The sequence below is a fragment of the Microcaecilia unicolor genome, chromosome 5 (genome assembly GCF_901765095.1).
Source record: "Microcaecilia unicolor chromosome 5, aMicUni1.1, whole genome shotgun sequence".
NCBI classification, from domain to species: Eukaryota; Metazoa; Chordata; class Amphibia; order Gymnophiona; family Siphonopidae; genus Microcaecilia; species Microcaecilia unicolor.
This window is the reverse complement of record NC_044035.1, coordinates 1969221-1988147: the sequence shown is the minus strand read 5'-3', so window position 1 is coordinate 1988147 and position 18927 is coordinate 1969221. Positions and strand designations below refer to the sequence as shown.

Here is an 18927-nt window from a genome sequence, read left to right as displayed (position 1 = left end):
AGTTGGGCCAGTAACGTATCGGTTGCGGTTACCCAGTACCCTACGAGTGCACAACGCCTTCCATGTCTCGTTGTTGAAGAGGTTCCGGGGGTCCGGGTGGCACCCGCACCCATCCCAAGAGGAAGATCTCCAGGTGGCCCCGGATCCGGAGTATGAGGTAGGAGAGATTCTTGATTCAAAGTGGCGGCGGGGAAGACTGTATTATTTGCTATCATGGAAATCGTTTGGTCCCGAAGACAACTCCTGGGAACCCGTAGCTAATGTACATGCTCCAGAATTGGTCAAAGCCTTCCACGCCCGGTATCCGTCCAAGCCCGGGCCCCGGGAAAAGGGGTCATCCGGGGAGGATACTGTCCCGTTCCGGGCCCTTACCTGGCGGTCCGCGGACAGGAGCGGGAGCCGGGGCGCCCATGGGACCCGGGAGGGCGGTGATAGTCTGCCTGGGGGATCGGGCGCTGCCGCCGGCCGCTCCGAGGCCGGCGATCCACAGAGGCAAGCGCCGGTCTCGAAGAAGGAGAACCGCCGGCCAAGATGGCGGCGCCGGCGTGTTCGTTCTCCTCGCTGGAGCGGGGCCGGCGAGGTAGCTCCGCCTACTTGCGCCGGATTGGCGCACCCCCCCTGAGAGGCTCCGCCCGCTGGGCGGGAGAGCCAATCCAGGCCCTTAGGTCTGCCTGGGCGAAAGGGATTGGTCCCAGCTGGCACTAGCGAAGGAACGAGCGGGGGATTTAAACGGAGCCACGGAAGGAGTCCAGTGCTTCCGTTTCGTGTTTCAGAAGCCATCTCCTTTGAAGACTGTGTTTGTTCCTCGTGTCAGCTAGCCGTCCTGCTAGCCATCTCCTTTGAAGACTGTGTTTGTTCCTCGTGTCAGCTAGCCGTCCTGCTAGCCATCTCCTTTGAAGACTGTGTTTGTTCCTCGTGTCCGCTAGCCGTCCTGCTAGCTATCTCCTTTGAAGACTGTGTTTGTTCCTCGTGGCAGCTAGCCGTCCTGCTAGCTATCTCCTTTGAAGACTGCGTTTGTTCCTCGTATCAGCTAGCCGTCCTGCTAGCTACCTCCTGTGAAGACTGTGTTGTTTCCTAGTGCTCAGCTGGCCGTGGCTAAGCCACCTCCCTCAGACTGTGTTTGTTCCCAGCGCTCAGCCAGCCGCCCGGCTAAGCCCTTCACCAAGAACTGTGTACTCACATCCAGACAGGCCAGCCGTCACCCCGCGGTTCCAGCAGTCCTGCTGGCCGCCCGCAGCTGAGGGCTCAACCCTCGGTGAACGGCGGTCGCCGCGGGTGAAGATTCGGGGTGCTCGGCTGTTTCCTGGGGCCTTGTGGGGCTCGGGGAGACTTGAGAGCTCACCAACACCAGAGCGACAACAGAACCGCGACAGAGGGGCTGCAGAGTGAATGCACTTATAAGTCTATGTGTCTATCGTTAGCACCTGCTAAAAAATTAGCACGCCTACAGCGCGGCTTAATAAACAGGGCCCTTAGACTGTTGTAATTCTCTCTAATTTTTCTTCACTCAACATCTCAGAAGGAAACTTCAATTATTACAAAATACTTCTGCTGGACTGATATATGGTGCAGGGAGATATTCTGAAGTCTGTCCATTATTGAATGAATTACATTGGTTGATGGTTGTATCTATTTTAAACTGGCATATATGGTTTATGATAGTGTTTATAGGCTTAATGCAGAGTCAGTAGCTCGACTTCCAATTTTTTCTAACAGCAGACCTTATTTAAGAAGTGGGAAAAGATTATTACTAGATTTACCAGCAGTGAAGAATGTTAATTGAAAGTCAAAAGAATGCTCCCTAAATGATTTACAAAGTATTAAGTTTTGGAATAGCATTCCAACCCAAATTCGTCAAATTACTCCATATATTTTATTTAGAAAAGCTATTAAAACCTATCTTTTTTTTCCGGAGAGACAGTGATTTTATGTTTTGATAGGAAAATTTTCTTAAATGTTTAAGGAGTTTTGCAATTTCCTTCAAATGTTGAAGTTTCTTATTTCTAATCCACTTTGTAGCATTTGTGAAAGGCAGAATAGAAATCTGTAAATACAATACAACACTATTAGAGGACTGAATAATCACAGGGTGTCCCCCCATATAGGCTAGTATTAGAGGACTGAATACTCATGTCCTTCCATATAGGGTAGTATTAGAGGACTGAATACTCACGGGATGTCCTGCCATATTGGGTAGTATTAGAGGACTGAATACAGGGCAGCGTTGGTGGCAGAATACTCACAGGGTGTCTATCCATACAGGGAGTACTAGAGGAAGGAATAATTATAAGGTGTCTGTCACGAAACGCCTAGCTACCCACCTGAGACTACCCAGCGACCACTTAGAGGGTCTATCTCCAGCACAGCTCACCTGCCACTTGTTCTCTATACTAGCACCCTCCTTCCACCAACTGGGTCACAACTGCCTCTGGGTGAGTGTCACGGTTGTGGCCATGCCCTTATGTTCAGACCTACTGTTTCTCTATATCTAGCTCTGTGACCTCCCCAGTCTGCCTTTTTTCCTGTTGTTCTTCTTTCTGTTAGCCAAGCCTCACTTTGGTATCCCTGAAGCCAAGCCTCGCTTTGGTCTCCCTGCTTCATTTCCTGTTGTTCTTCCTGTTAGCCAAGCCTCGCTTTGGTGTCCCTGAAGCCAAGCCTCGCTTTGGTCTCCCTGCTTCATTTCCTGTTGTTGTTCTTCCTGTTAGCCAAGCCTCGCTTTGGTGTCCCTGAAGCCAAGCCTCGCTTTGGTCTCCCTGCTTCTGCTTCATTTCCTACTAGTGACATCAGCCTACTCCTTTATAAGCACATTGCTTCATTGTTTGTTTGTCCTCCCATAGTCTGCTTAATCCTTTGCCTGCTATGTTGCTTCCTGGATCTTGAGCTCTGTTTCTGCTAAGTTCTGTTCCTGTTGTGTGTTTGAGCCAGGTTCTGCTCCTGCTCTATGTTTGACCTAGTTCTGTCCCAGTTCCTGTTATTCTTGTTGCCTAGCTCCTGCTTTGTCTTGTCTCTTTCAGTCTAGTCCTGTCCGGATCCAGTCCTTGCCTTGTCCTTGTCTTGCCCTTTTCTGGACCCAGTTTTAATCTACTTCCGTGTTTTGCCTTGTCTTGCACTTCTGGGTCCCAGTCCCAATTTTAATCCAGTTCCGAGACTTGCCTTGTCCTGTCTGGGTTCCAGTTCTGGCCCTTTGCCTTCTTTTCCTTGGCTCGTCTGGATCTGGTTCTTGTGTTGTCCATTGTGTTTAGTTACCTCTGTCCTGCCTTGTTGAGTGTGTTAGTTTATCCTAGTCCAGTCTGTTCTGATTCCTGCCTGTGCCAGCCCAGGTGATTTGTCTGCCATTGCTCTGGCTTTGGTCCAAGGGCTCACTATTCCTGACAGTTGTGACAGTGAGTTTCCTGCTCTCAGATTATCCCCAGTGATTTCTAGGTTACTGGAACCACACTTCCAGTGGTCCCACAGTTCCCAGAAAGCACTCACAGACCCAACACACAAAGCACCAGGATTCTTTATCAGTCCAGACAGAGAGGCAATAAACTAAATTGTTTATTGTCTTAAAAACTGAGCAATGAACAAAAATATGCAATCAGCAGAACAATAACAGGTAACTGAAATATGGATCAATTATAACATTAACTAAACATTTGTATACTAGCTAAACAGTACCTGGGAAGATCAGGACATTTAATTCACTGAGCCTCAGCAAAGAGATTTGTCTCTCTTTTCTCTTGGGCTAAGACTGAAGCAACAACCAGCAACAACTACTGGGTAATTTCAAACTCCAGGCCAATCAGAGCCCAGTCAAGTTTTAAAAGTATACTGCTCACAGTACTATAGATTCACTTCTTCACTAAGTGAAACTAAAAGAGGGCATGCACTTTTCTATAACAGCTTTATCATAAAACATGCACCACCTGCTGGCCAAACTAGAGTTTATCGCCTGGACCGATATACTCATATCACCCCTCTCCTCAAGTCACTTCACTGGCTTCCGATTAGGTACCGCATACAGTTCAAGCTTCTCCTACTAACCTACAAATGCACTTGATCTGCAGCTCCTCCTTACCTCTCTACCCTCATCTCCCCCTACGTTCCTACCCGTAACCTCCGCTCTCAAGACAAATCCCTCCTTTCAATACCCTTCTCCACCACTGCCAACTCCAGGCTCCGCCCTTTCTGCCTCGCCTCACCTCACCCCATGCTTGGAATAAACTCCCTGAGCCCATTCACCAGGCCCCCCTCCCTGCCCATCTTCAAATCCTTGCTCAAAGCCCACCTTTTCAATGTCACCTTCAGCACCTAACCATTATACCTCTATTCAGGAAATCTAGACTGCCCCAACTTGACATTTTGTCCTTTAGATTGTAAGCTCCTTTGAGCAGGGACTGTCCTTCTTTGCTAAATTGTACAGCGCTGCGTAACCTTAGTAGCGCTCTAGAAATGTTAATTAGTAGTAGTAGAAATGCACTTCAAGAGTTAATAAGGGCAGTTTTACAGCTTTAAAACACACTGTTCTGTCATAGTGTCACTCCATATAGGGCAGTATTAGAGGAATACTCACAAGGTATCCCTTCATACAGGGCAGCATTAGAGAAGGAATATTCATAGGGTGGCCTTCCATATAGCTCAGTATTAAAAGGAGGAATCCTCGCAAGGTGGCCCTCCATATAGGGACTATTAGAGGAAGGAATAGTTATAAGGTTTTCCTCCATATAGGACAGTATTAGAAGAATATTCACAGGGTATCTCTTCATATAGGAGTGGAGGAGTGGCCTAGTGGTTAGGGTGGTGGACTTTGGTCCTGGGGAAATGAGGAACTGAGTTCAATTCCCACTTCAGGCACAGGCAGCTCCTTGTGACTCTGGGCAAGTCACTTAACCCTCCATTGCCCCATGTAAGCCGCATTGAGCCTGTCATGAGTGGGAAAGCGCAGGGTACAAATGTAACAAAAATAAAATAGATACTATTGGAGATTCTACATGGAATGTTGCTACTATTGGAGATTCTACATGGAATGTTGCTATTCCACTAGCAACATTCCATGTAGAAGGCTGCGCAGGCTTCTGTTTCTGTGAGTCTGACGTCCTGCACATACGTACGTGCAGGACGTCAGACTCACAGAAGCCTGCGCGGCCACATTGGTGATCTGCAAGGGCCGACTTCTACATGGAATGTTGCTAGTGGAATAGCAACATTCCATGTAGAATCTCCAATAGTACCAACAGTGGAGGAGTGGCCTAGGGTTAGGGTGGTGGACTTTGGTCCTGGGGAACTGAGGAACTGAGTTGGATTCTCACTTCAGGCACAGGCAGCTCCTTGTGACTCTGGGCAAGTCACTTAACCCTCCATTGCCCCATGTAAGCTGCGTTGAGCCTGCCATGAGTGGGAAAGCGCAGGGTACAAATGTAACAAAAACAAATATAGGGTAGCATTAGACAAAGGAATACTCATAGGGTGTTCCTTCATATTAGGCAGTATTATAGGGAGGAATACTGACGGGGTATCCCTCCATACAGGGCAGTATTAGAAAGCAATAGTCACACAATGTCCCTCCACATGGGGCAGCAGTAGAGGAAGGAGTAATCACTGGGTGTCCCTTCATATAGACAGCATTAGAAGAAGGAATACTCACTGGGTATCCCTCCATACAGGAGTACTAGAGGGAGGAAACATCATGTGGTGTGCTTCTCTAAAGGATATTTGAAGAAAGAATACTCGCATGAGCGGTATTGGAGGAATACTCCCAAGGGTACCCCTCCATATAGGGCAGTATTACATGCCAAAATCAAAATATGATGGAACCATTATAAAAATTAGTCCAAGGAATGTCAGTTCATTATTCTATTGTGGGGTTTTTTCTCAAATTCTAATAAGAAATAAGTTATAAAAAAAATATGATGGAACAAAGACTCCACTAGTAAATTCATACACATCAAACCAAACGTTAAGTCAAAATCTTCACCTTCGGTATTCATCCATTATCATTTATAGGGAGGAAAAGGACCTCAGTGGCCGTATATCAGCCAGATACCGGAAATAAAGCAGACCTTAGATAGAATCAATCGTTGTTGAAAAATCCTTCCCAAATTTATGTATGTTTTAAGTTGTTTATTTAATTTCTTCTTATTGTGATATTTTTAGAAACTAGCTATGGCAGATGCAGCATTTAACAACAACGGGAAACTTCGCTTAGTTTGCTCAACTAAGCTAACTAACATAAGTTTTGTAAGGTCTGTTCTATTTCTGATATTTGGATAATATATAGCCATATAGCCACTGAGGTCTTTTCCCTCCCTATTAATGATAAAGGTGAAGATCTCAACACATTTGGTTTGATTTGTATTAGAAGATACCCACAAGGTGTCCCCCATATAAGTTAGTAGTAGAGAAAAGTTTATACTCAACATTTCTATATTTAATTGTTTTGGGATTGTCAGACTTCTGTATTTTTCATATTTAAGGTCCCTGAGAAGAATATCCTGGGAGAACTGGGAAAGGGCTATAAACATGCTATTGAATCACTGAATGGAGGACGAATAGGTATTGCTGCACAGGTGAGTCTGTATTAGCCAGAGCTGCTCTCAGTCCATACTGGAATCAGAAAGGCTCTGGTGACCCTCCACAACTCTCTCACACTATACCTGCAAGGGTGGCTGGACAGGCGACAAGGGCCAAGCTCTACCTTTGAGCTCCTATAGTTGCTGTGCATGTACCCTGCAAGGAGCTCACAGCTTCATCCCATGACTCTGCTTCCTCCTCCCCCCTTCACACCATATTTGTTCCAGTTGGTCATGTGACTGCAGATGAAACCTACCCAACTTTCTGGTCCCAGTTTTTAGAGCCTAATCGTAATATTCCAGTTGGTCACATGACCACAGATGAATCCTACCCACGTTTCTGGTGCCCCATCGTTGCTTTCCAGTTGGTCACATGACTGCAAACTTTAGCCTGAACCCTGAAGCGCTAATATAAATTCTAGTTGCTAGTAGCATTCACAGAGTGGGTGCTGGCTAGGAGTGTGCACATGGAACAGATTTTAGGGCATTTTGGTCCGGCTCTCTGTGTCTCATTGTATAACTGTCTCGTTGAAACATTCCGGAAGTCTACTCATGTTGATCCAGATAGCTTATCGGACTCTCTGGTCTCCTTTCCTCCCGACTTTCAATCTTTAAGTCTTGATGAACAAATGACTGTCTTCCATTTGTCTTTCTCCAACATAGTCTATCACCTCTTCATCCGTCTGTTATTTCTCCTTCTTGCCAGAAGGATACTTGGTTCCATTCTGAACTCCTTAAAAGCCAGTTGCGGAGGGCTGAGCGCTTCTGGTGGAGATCCAAAGCCCCTGTTGATCTTGCTCAGTACAGATCGAGGCTCAGAGATAATTTTCTATTCAAAATTGTTAAATGCTGTTTTTTTCATGGGCCATATCACTAAGGCCCCAAATTCTACTAAAGAGCTCTATTCAGTCTTCTGTAATTTGACCACACAAATCATGAGGCTTCATCCCAGTTTATTCCCTAAGCTGAGTCCTTTTCCCGTTTTTTTTTTTTACCACAAAATGACGGATCCTTTAGCTTCTCTCCCTTCTCCTTCCCTAATTGGTCCACTTTTTCTCAGATACCTTCTAATCTTTCCCCCTCTTGGGACTCAGTTCTCAAACCTCCTATGGTTGCCCCATTTCTATCTCACGGCCCTTGTCTTTCTCTCAGTGCGTCTAACTGGTCATCTTTTCAACTTCAGACTTCTTTCTCTCTTGCTAAGATCCTAGCATTCATGGAAACAAATTCCTGTTCTGTGGATCCCATCCCATCTGCGTGGTTGAAATCCTCTCATCTTGGCTCCCTTCCTCAGTCTCTCCATCTTTTGAATTCTAGTTTATCTTCTGGTAAATTTCCATCTCGCTGGAAAACCGCTCCTCAGGAAACCCTCCTTAGATCCTCAAATTCTGGCACACGACTGTCCAGTGTCAAATCTCAGTTTTCTATCTAAAATTTTATTTCTTTTAATTTATTTATTTCTGCATTTGTACCCCACATTTTCCCACCTATTGGTAGCTTCAGTGTGGCTTATAGGAATTTAGAGTAAGTTTTAAATAGAATGTTACAATTTATATAAAACATTGAGGTTTACAGTTGTCTTGTAATTGGCAGGCTGTATGTGCTTTATACATGCCTTAACTGGATATGTGTTGTGTTTGGGGTATTTGGAGTGTCGGAAGCCTATTTCAGTTCTATCTCGTATTCTTGTAGGGGCCCTTTCACAAAGGCGCGCCAAAAAGTGACCTTCGGTACTGTGGGTGCATATATTGGACGTGCGTTGAACTATTTCTTCACTGCATCTGGGGAAAAAAAGGGGGGGTTGGGCCGGGAAATGGACATTCGGCAAAATGAAAACCGACACGCGTTTATTTATGGCCTGAGCCCTTAACGCCACCCATTGACTTAGCGGTAAGGGCTCACGTGTTACCCCCGTGGTAACTGTCCAGAGCGCTCCAACTACAAATTACGACCGGGAATGCCACCGCGGTAGACAATAGAAAATTATTTTCTGTTGTGATTTTGTCCAAGCTACTACTTTGTTGAGAACTCTCTTGTCCTTCACCCACGCCAATCTGGTTTCCGACCTCACTTTAGCACAGAAACAGTCCTTACAGCCCTTCTTAGTGAAATTTACTCTTATCCTGAGAAGTCCCTTATAGTCCTCGCTATTTCACTAGACCTCTCTGTTGCTTTTGATCTTGGGAATCATGATCTACTTCTTTCCCACCTCTTTTCCTTAGGCATGTCTGGTTCTATCTTAGCTTAGTTCTCTTCTTTTCTCTTGGGTTGCTCGTTTCAGGTCATCACTGCTTCTTCCACATCTTCATCTCAACCTTTGACTTGTGGCATCCCTCAAGGGATGCCTATTTTGCCCCCGCTTTTGTTTAATCTCATCCTCAACCTTCTTGCTATACTTATACAGTCTTTGATGTCTCATGCCATTTTTATGCTGACGATATTCTGTTGATCTGACCCACAAATCCTTTCTCTCTTTCTATCACCCCCCCCCAACCAGCAATATGTTAAAAAGCAGCGGTCCCAGCACAGATCCCTGGGGAAACCCACTGTCTACCCTTCTCCATTGAGAATACTGACCATTTAACCCTACTCTCTGTTTTCTATCTTTTAACCAGTTTTTAATCCACAATAAAACACTACCTACTATTCCATGGCTCTCCAATTTCTTCTGTAATCTTTCTTGAGGTACTTTATCAAATGCCTCTAAATCATATCTAGGTGATTCGTGAGGTCCGCCATCTTTGCACCAGGCAGGCAGGTGACCAGGCGATCTCATGTCCACCATCCACCCTGCTATCTATATGCCTAATAATCAAATCAACTACAATTGCAGTCCTAACCCTTCCCTCCTGGGCATAAGCTCCTGAAGGACACATCCTCGGTGGAAGAGGATATTGCATCCCTTGGTGGTCTGGTCCTGGCTGCAGGATTACTTCAGCTGCACCATGATGATGCTGTCCTTTCAGAAGACCTCCTTCCTCCAAGGCAGCAAAGAGGCTGCCAGACTGGAGGTGGGACTTCTCTACAACATCCCTGTAGGCCTCCTTTATGTACCTCTCTGTCTCCCTCAACTCCACTAAGTCTGCTGCTCAGAAAACAGACTCGTTATCTGAGATGTAGGAGCTCTTTGCATCAAGCACACATATAACCTCTCACCAACTGGGAGATAATCATACACGCGGTATAATCCACAAACAAATCTTTTCCGGAGATGGGAAGGCGGTAGAACGAGGAGGACATGAAATGAGGTTGAAGGGGGGCAGACTCAGGAAAGATGTCTGGAAGTATTTTTTCACAGAGAGGGTGGTGGACGCTTGAATGCCCTCCCGCGGGAGGTGGTGGAGATGAAAACGGTAACGGAATTCAAACATGCGTGGGATATGCATAAAGGAATCCTGTGCAGAAGGAATGGATCCTCAGAAGCTAGCCGAAATTGGGGGGGCGGAGCAGGTGGGGGAAGAGGGGTTGGTGGTTGGGAGGCGAGGATAGTGGAGGGCAGACTTATACGGTCTGTGCCAGAGCCGGTGATGGGAGGCCGGACTGGTGGTTGGGAGGCAGGAAATACTGCTGGGCAGACTTATATGGTCTGTGCCCTGAAAAGGACAGGTACAAATTCAAGGTAAGGTATACACATATGAGTTTGTCTTGTTGGGCAGACTGGGTGGACCGTGCAGGTCTTTTTCTGCCGTCATCTACTATGTTACTATATGGTACTCAGTTCAAAAGACTGGATTGCACCCCTGTCGCAGCTTGATTTCTGTCTGCATCTTAGTATTATTGAGTTGCATGTAGATCACAGCTTCATCCCCTCATTCACTTCAGAGCTGCTCTTATTAAACCATGCTGGTGGTCACAACTCATCACCCCCTGTCCGTCAAGCTGCTCTTACACTGTACTCTGCAGGTCATCACAGCTTTATTTGATGACACACACACACATCCTAGCAAAGCTGTACTTAACCTGCCTCAAGGGGTTCAAAGCTCCATAGCTTCAGCCTTCAGAGTTGCTTGTACCCTGCTAGAATGTGGGGTGGGGTGGGGGGGGGGGGGAATACGAGCCTCAGTTGCCAAATAAATAGGAGACAGTTGTTTTCAACAGGCTGAGTTGCCAGTATAACTCTGTTTTCTTGCTTTGCAGATGTTAGGATTGGCACAAGGATGCTTTGACCATACGTCCCATACACAAAACAGCGAGTCCAGTTTGGAAAGAATATTTGATTTTCAGGTGCTGTATTTTTTATGTGGAAATTGATGATTTACCTCTGGTAAATTGTTATAGTGTTTATAAGAAGACTCAGGAATATCTATCACTGTCGCTTTTTCATTTTGTTTCATAAACTCACTTCAAGTCTTACTGTTCCCTGATCCCATTCTCTGGTGCAGTAGGTCCTTTATCAGTCTGTCTCTCAGGCATTTTGTCCTTTAAAGAGTCCATCCCTGCTCATGTCCATCCTGCATTACAGCATTACAATCCACCCTGATCTTTCTATTCCAGATAGACGGTCTGTGGGGGTTAAAATTTAGGCTCTAAATATCTTTGCTGTTGGAAAGAGGAAGACAGGTGCTGGGTCTAGGCTTGGTAGTCTGAAGGTATGTGACATGGACAGCTGATCTATTCTTTCTGTCTTTCTGCAGGGCATGCAGCATCAAATTGCACATGTGGCCACACAGCTGGAGGCAGCCAGGCTACTAACATACAATGTGGCTAGGTTGCTGGAGGCTGGGGTTTCCCTTCATTAAAGAGGCATCCATGGCCAAGTATTACTGCTCTGAGGTAAGATCCAGGTCCATCCCATCAAGAATCAGTGTGAGCGTATCGGCTTCTGCACCTCCCCGGCAAGCACAGTTTATGTAATGGTCATTTGTGGACCTTTTCTTTGATTGACCTATGTGGAGAGATCCAGTAAAGTCGGACCTGTCTTCCCTTCAGTCTTCTAGTAACGCTAGAGTAAAAGCACACCTTGAGGATCATGTGAAGTTCTGGTTGCTCCATCTCAAAAATGATTTAGTGGAACAGAGAATGACAACCAGAATGATGATAAAGGAAATGCAACAGTTGACCTGGGAAAGAAAGCTGAAGAATTAGGACTCCTGCTTGGAGAACAGGTGATTGATAGGAGATAAGATGGAGATCTATAAAATCACAAGTAAATAGGAACAGTTGTTTACCTTTCAAAAAGTACTTGACCTAGGAGACTTTCCATGAAAATAACAGGTAGCAGATTTTTAAAAAAAACAAACATTTTTTTTCACTCGACTTGTAATTAAGCTGTGAAATTCTATTTCGGGAAGATGTGGTCAGGGCATGTAGCATAGCATGGCTTAAAAGAGATTTGTACCCCTGGAGGAAAAGTAGCATAAAGCATTATTTCCCAACTAGGTGAGGAAGGACACTGATTATCTCTGCTTATGAGCAAAAAGGAATGAATTCTACTCCTTAGCATTAGCTGGGTACCTGCGACCTAGATGGAGAGCAGTTGGAGACATGATGTTGGGCTCAGTGAACTTTTAGTTTTACCCAACATGGCGCATCTTAATTTTTGATAACAGAAACTGCATTTGCTTGTGTGTGAAGACTGAAAAAGGAAAAAAAGCTTATATTTGTCTTAAGCTGCAAAAGCATTGGTTTACTGAGGTTGTGAGCATAGGTTTTGCTAGGGAAAGTGAGTTTTTGAAGGCTCAGTGGAATAACAGTCCAGTCAATATTCAGTTTTTTAAAATGCGAATTGGCCCGGATAGTCAGTGATTGGGAAAAGGAAAGGGAAGGGGATGGGATTGATTTACTGCCTTTCTACTACTACTACTACTTAGCATTTCTATAGCGCTACTAGGGTTACGCAGCGCTGTACAAGTTAAAACATGGGGAAGGACAGTCCCTGCTCAAGACAGCTTACTGTGGTTACAGAGTGGTTTAGATATTATATACTGGTACTTACTTTGCACCTGGTGCATTGGAGGGTTAAAAGACTTGCCCAGAGACAAAGGAGCTGGTTTTCAGGCCACTGCACTAACCATTAGGCTACTCCTCCACTCCTTGGCCATGTCCGAGCACTGGCAATTGATTATCTAAGGCCATGCCGGCTGTCCTGGTTGCTATAGATTATGTGACATTTAGCTGGGATCCACATAAGATACCCCCCTCCCCTCCTAAAGACAAGTCAAGCTTCTTGAACAGGTCCGCACTCTCCACATCTTATAGTCCCCGTCCCCCCCCCTCGGGTGTACAGAGATGGAGCTTGACGTACCAGCTCAGGAAGTCTATTCAAGGCATATGGTGCAGCAAGATAAAGGAACGGAGGCTGGAGTTAGCAGTGGAGGAGAAGGGTGCAGATAAGAGAGATTTACCCAGTGAACGGAGTTCCTGAGGAGGAATGTAGGGAGAGATGAGAGTGGAGAGGTACTGAGGAGCTGCAGAGTGAATGCACTTATAGGTCAAGGTCGATAAGAGGAGTTTGAACTGTGACGTCACTTCCTCTCCATTATATGGGTAATTGGATTTTATATACCGCCTTTCTTTGGTACAATCAAAGTGGTTTACACTTTTTAGGCAGGTACTTTCTCTGTCCCTAGTGGGCTCATGAGGTAAGTTTGGGGACAGCAAGATGCTGCTACTTTTTGTAACACTATGGGGCTCATTTTCAAAAGAGAAAAATGTCCTTTTCTCACAAAAGCACCCAAATTGGTATTTTCAAAACCAATTTTTAGACATTTTTCTATGAAGTCCATCAGAAGTGCATTCGAATCACAAAGGGGCATGCTAGGAGCGTGTTTAAGTGCAGGATCTGGGCAGTCCTAACATTTTTCTGCCATAATGGAACAAAACAAAAGCATCCAGGGCTATAAATTGGACTTTTTGGTCTAGGCCTGTTTTATTAACAAATAAGCCACAAAAAAGTGCCCTAAATGACCAGATGACCACTGCAGGAATAAAGGAATGACACCCCCTTATTCCTTCAGTGATCACTGACTCCCTTCCACCCTGCAAAGGTGTAAATGAAACAGTACATTCCAGCCTCAGATGTCTCCACCACCGCCAACTCCAGGCTCCGCCCTTTTTGCCTCACGTCCAAAGTCGGATTTAGGCATGATATCAAACATTGCCCCTCTTTATGTCCTTTTCTGAAGGTACCTTTTCAGGTTCAAATCTTAGTTGTTGCCACTGTGATCTGCCTGTTTAACTCAACGTGCCCAAGGTGACATTACTTCTTCTCCACTGTATCACTTTAGGGACAGCAAAGTGCTTGCACCATGGTCTCGCACATTCCTGCTCCTTAGGTGTAGCATGGAATGTAGGTACTAATTGGGTTTCTGCCAGGTACTTGTGACCTGGATTGGCCACTGTTGGAAACAGGACGCTGGGCTAGATGGACCATCGGTCTGACCCAGTATGGCTATTCTTATGTAGCGTATGTCTAGTAGCACTATAAAAATGATAAGTACTCAGTAGTCCTCCCCGACTGGCACTACCCAGAGAGTTCTGAATGTCATCACCCAGTTGTGTGGACTTGCATTCTGCGGTCCACAGAGAATACATGCTACAGGTAAGTAACTTGGCTAACTGTATTTCTCTGATGAAGAGAGAATAATCCTTGAAACCTAGTCACAGATGTAGGTCAAGTCTTTTTATTTAAGTAATTCAACAGAACTTGTTTACCCTGATAACCTGGAAGAAAAGTCTCTGGTAGACTTATCTCTGCGTATCAGCATTAAGGAATGGATCTACACTTTGGGCTCATGACCCATATTCTGCACTGTTAGAGAGAGGATGCTGGGCTCAGTGGACCTTGGTCTAAATGGCACCTGCTTTGTTACGGGAGTGGGTGGCAGCAGCGAAGAAAGGGAAGAGCAGTAGCAATTGACAAGATGTGTCCTCTGCACGGCATTCAGTAGAGACTGTGCATTGATCAGCAACATTTTTTATCCCTCAGGTTGCAACACTCACTACCAGTAAATGCATTGAATGGATGGGTGGCGTTGGATTTACTAAAGATTATCCAATCGAGAAATACTACCGAGACTGCAAGATAGGTAAGAGCAGTGACGGAGGCTGCAGCTCACCACCTGTCATTTTCTGGGGAGGGGGGAGTGACTGCTTCATGTTAGTAGGAACTCTTCTGTATGAGTCCCAGGCTCTTTCCTACCATATCCCTCCATCTCACCCCCCCCCCCCCCCCCCCCACACACACACAGGCTTTGACCCGTCTCTATGGGTCATACACCTCCACCTCACAGCCTGATTCCCATCTACTGTGCCCCTCTGCCTTCAGATGCTTCTAGATTAGTGGAGGAGTGGCCTAGTGGTTAGGGTGGTGGACTTTGGTCCTGGGAAACTGAGGAACTGAGTTCAATTCCCGGCACAGGCAGCTCCTTGTGACTCTGGGCAAGGTCACTTACCCTCCATTGCCCACCGCATAGAGCCTGCCATGAGTGGGAAAGCGCGGGTACAAATGTAATAAATAACCCAGCTTGGAGAAAAGATGACTGAGGGGAGATGTGATTGAGATCTGTAAACTAATGAGTGGAGTGGAAACACATAGACATGAATTGCTTGTTTACTCTTTCCAAAATACTAGGACTAGGGGGCATGCAATGAAGCTACAAAGTAGTGGATTAAAAACAAATTGGAGAAAATAATTCTTCACTCAACGTGTAATTAAACTCTGGAATTTGTTGCCAGAGAATGTAGTAAAATCAGTTAGCTTAGCGGGGTTTAAAAAGGTTTGGATAGCTTCCTAAAAGAAAGTCCACAAGCCATTATTAAAATGGACTTGGGGAAATCCATTGCTTATTTCTAGGATAAGCGGCATGAAATGTATTGTATTGTTTTGGGGATGTTATTGGCCACTGTTGGAAACAGGATGCTGGCAACACTTATGTTCTCTTATGTGAGCCTCAACCAGTCAAATGTTAAGGATGTGTGCAGTGAATATGCATGAGAGAGATTTGCATGCAAGGAAGGCAGCAACATAACTCTGTGTCATACATGTTTTGTGATATTTGCCTAGCTGGAGGTGTCCTTAAGACTGGCTTCTCAAAAGGTTTGAATGCTGAATCCAAGTGAATAGGCAAGGTTTCCTTTACCCTTCTGGTTTTTTTTCCTGTGTTTCAGGCACAATATATGAAGGATCATCCAACATCCAATTGAACACTATGGCAAAATGCCTAGATGCAGAGTACTGAGTGTGAAAGGAAATCTCCAGTTCAGAGTATTTTCACTGCTACTGTGTGAATCCCAGGGACGGCTGGGAGCTATGCCAAGAACTCAGAAATCCAGGCTTTCTTATCAGCTCGTCTGGTAGTTTCAAATGGTGCATAATATTTTAAATGCACCAGCAGAATAAATCAATAATTATGAAGGACTCCAGAGCACTTACCACTTTTATTCTGAGAAGTGGCACCAGGAATTAGGTACCTGCAGATGGCTCCCTTTAAAAAAGGTGGTGAACCTGCCATCTAATATGGCTAAGTTTACACCCAGTCAGACGTAGCTGTTGGTCCCGGAGCTACCTTACAGTCAAACAGAACCAGCATTAGTAGGGATTAATTTTATGTCTTCTAAACAAAATGCCGTTTATCTGTGCAACACACAGAAGGCAAAAGCTATTCTCACTGGAGGTAAGTGTTTTAGAGAGGGGAGGGTAAGCATAATTGATTATTGATCACAGTACACATAAGTAATAGGATGAGAGGCAGCTCATTCTTACACTGATTCACTGTGCAATACTTCTGCCAAGCTTTACTGTTTAGTTTCATAGAAGTGGTAATTAAGTTCATGGATATGGTGCAGGTCATTCTTCTCTCATGCTGTTCATAATCGTTCCTAGGCCCTCAGTGGGCAGTAAATTTAAATAAAATACATTCTGTGTATGTGCTGGCATTGGTGAAAGCATATTCCTGTCTTCTACAGCTATGGCATTGCTATATATCCGTTGACTTACACCTTCTAAAGCACTTCCACCTTGTAGCGGGAACCTTTCCCGTGAACCTGGCAAATGTGACACCCAGCTTGAAAAAGGGTTAAAGGAGGTTGTTGCATTATCCACCCTCTCTGGGTCAAAGCTGGAGCCCCCTGGTTCTGTTTTTAGAGACCTCCCAAGACACCAGGGAACTTCAGACCATTGAACTCTGTTGGGGGAAGTAATGGTTCATTCCTCATTGTCCCTCCAGACCATTCCAGAATAATGGATTATGCGCTCCTACCAGAAGCTGGAGGCTGAGAAGCTCTGATGTGACATCATTCCATAACTATCCTGTGCAGCTCTCTGCCAGCCAGTATTTCTCAGTATCCAGCAAGTGATAGAACATGCTATCCTATGCAACCTGTTCTGTTCTGAAATGCCTAAATTTCTGAGGACACTTTAGGTAGTGATTTTTCCCCCTCAGTCAGTGCCAAACAAAAAAAAAATTATATACATGTATCTTAATTCTTCAAGGAAGGGGCTGGGTAGGCTGCAGTTACCCTTTGAGCCCTGAGGTGTTATACCCAGGTGTTCCGTTTCCCTTCCCCATCTTTACCCCTTGCATAGTGGTGGGGTTTGTCTTATTGTGCCTTGCTCCCCCCCTTCCCTTCTCTTGAGAGGGGGTTCTTGAGAGCCTGTGACTAGGGAACTGGTACCTGAAAGACAAAGAGCTCCTGTTTGTGGGGAAGGGGGGGAAAGAAATACTTTTAGAGAGCTTGCTCATCGGAGTTCCTCTATTTCTTTGGCAGCCAGAGTTCCTGTTTCTCTTGGGGTGGGGGTGGATTGCTGTGTGTGGAGGAGCAGCATAAGTTCCCTGGGGTAGTCGGCTTGTTTGAGGGAGGGGACTGCAGTGTGGTGTTACTATGTTACAGTCATACATGCTGGGAAGTCACATGGTGAAGCAGGAGAAAGCCCAATGCTGCCTGCTGTGCAGCTCGTGCCGGTTAGTTGGCGCTGTCAGCAGCCATTGCCATGCCTGTGAGGAGCACTCCAGAGGGTCTCTGAGAAGCAGGGAGGTGATCAGAGCACCTTGGCAGGCCGCAAGGGTGTTGAGCAGCAGAATACGGCGATGATGGCAGAGCAGAAGGAATCACTGCCATTTATCTTTCTATAACCAGGCTCTACCTGATCCCAGTGGAAGAGAAGGGAGCCTTCTGTCTTCCCAATGTACATGCCCTGGTTTCTGCTAAAATCCCTGTTTAGAGCAAAGGAACCCTAGAATTCAGCAGCCCAAGTTTTTTCTGGATCTTCCTCCTAGTGGAAGGAAGCACTGCCTTGAAAGATTTGCAAGATAGTAGGATGGAGTTACTATTGAAGCAAGGCTTTGAAGTAACAGAACTAAGGCTGCAAGCTGTAGTCCGCAGTGGTTTTGTGGCTAGAGCATGCTTTCATTGGGCAGAACAGATGCCAGAGGAATGTTTGAGGAATTCCATCAGGTCCTTCCAGATGCAGACCTTGGAGGTAGGTCTAGCTGATGCCACTCATGACTTTATTAGGGCCTCAGCCAAGGAGATGGCCCTTTTAGTGGTAACATGGCATTGGAACGGGTAGAAGTGAATCGCTTGTTTACTCTTTCCAAAAATACTAGGACTAGGCGGCATGCAATGAAGCTACAAAGTAGTAAATTTAAAACAAATCTGGCAGCCTAGTCGTTAGTGCAGTGGACTTTGATCCTGGGGAACTGAGTTCAATTCCCACTGCAGCTGCTTGTGACTCTGGGCAAGTCACTTAACCCTCCATTGCCCCTGGTACAAAATAAGTACCTGAATATATGTAAACCACTTTGAATGTAGTTGCAAAAAACTTCAGAAAGGCGGTATATGAAGTCCCATTTCCCTTTACTCAAAGTGTAATTAAACTATGGAATTCTTTGCCAGAGAATGTGGTAAAAGCAGTTAGCGGGGTTTAAAAAAGGTTTGGATAGCTTTCTAAAAGAAAAGTCCATAAGCCATTATTAAAGTGGGTAAATCCACCGCTTATTTTTGGGATAAGCAGCATAAAATGTATTGTACTGTTTTGGGATCTTGCCAGGTACTTCTGACCTGGATTGGTCACAGGATACTAGGCTTGATGGACCTTCGGTCTGGCCCAGTGTGTCCGCTCAGAGAATCTTGTTCAGAGTCTACCTCGATCACAGACCTTGAAGGTATCATTGTTTCTTCCTTGGAGGGTCAGGTGTAGCCTGAATTGGTGGCTACAAAGAAACCAATCTCAGACAAGACATGAACTCCATGTCTTGTCTGAGATGGAGTGGAGGAGTGGCCTAGTGGTTAGGGTGGTGGACTTTGGTCCTGGGGAACTGAGGAACTGAGTTTGATTCCCGGCACAGGTAGCTCCTTGTGACTCTGGGCAAGCCACTTAACCCTCCATTGCCTGCCACATTGAGCCTGCCATGAGTGGGAAAGCGCGGGGTACAAA

General features: G+C 45.5%; 1 protein-coding gene across 1 annotated transcript in view; it reads left to right on the top strand.

Annotated features, from left to right (window-relative positions):
• ACADSB (acyl-CoA dehydrogenase short/branched chain) overlaps positions 1 to 15872 on the top strand; it is a 73889-nt gene extending 58017 nt beyond the window's left edge. The window contains 8 exon segments of the mRNA XM_030202561.1: positions 6456 to 6548; positions 10689 to 10722; positions 10725 to 10755; positions 10757 to 10775; positions 11186 to 11278; positions 11280 to 11324; positions 14479 to 14578; positions 15660 to 15872. Coding sequence (XP_030058421.1) covers positions 6456 to 6548; positions 10689 to 10722; positions 10725 to 10755; positions 10757 to 10775; positions 11186 to 11278; positions 11280 to 11324; positions 14479 to 14578; positions 15660 to 15730 — 486 coding nt within the window. The 3' untranslated portion in view covers positions 15731 to 15872.
• Positions 15873 to 18927: the final 3055 nt, after the last annotated feature.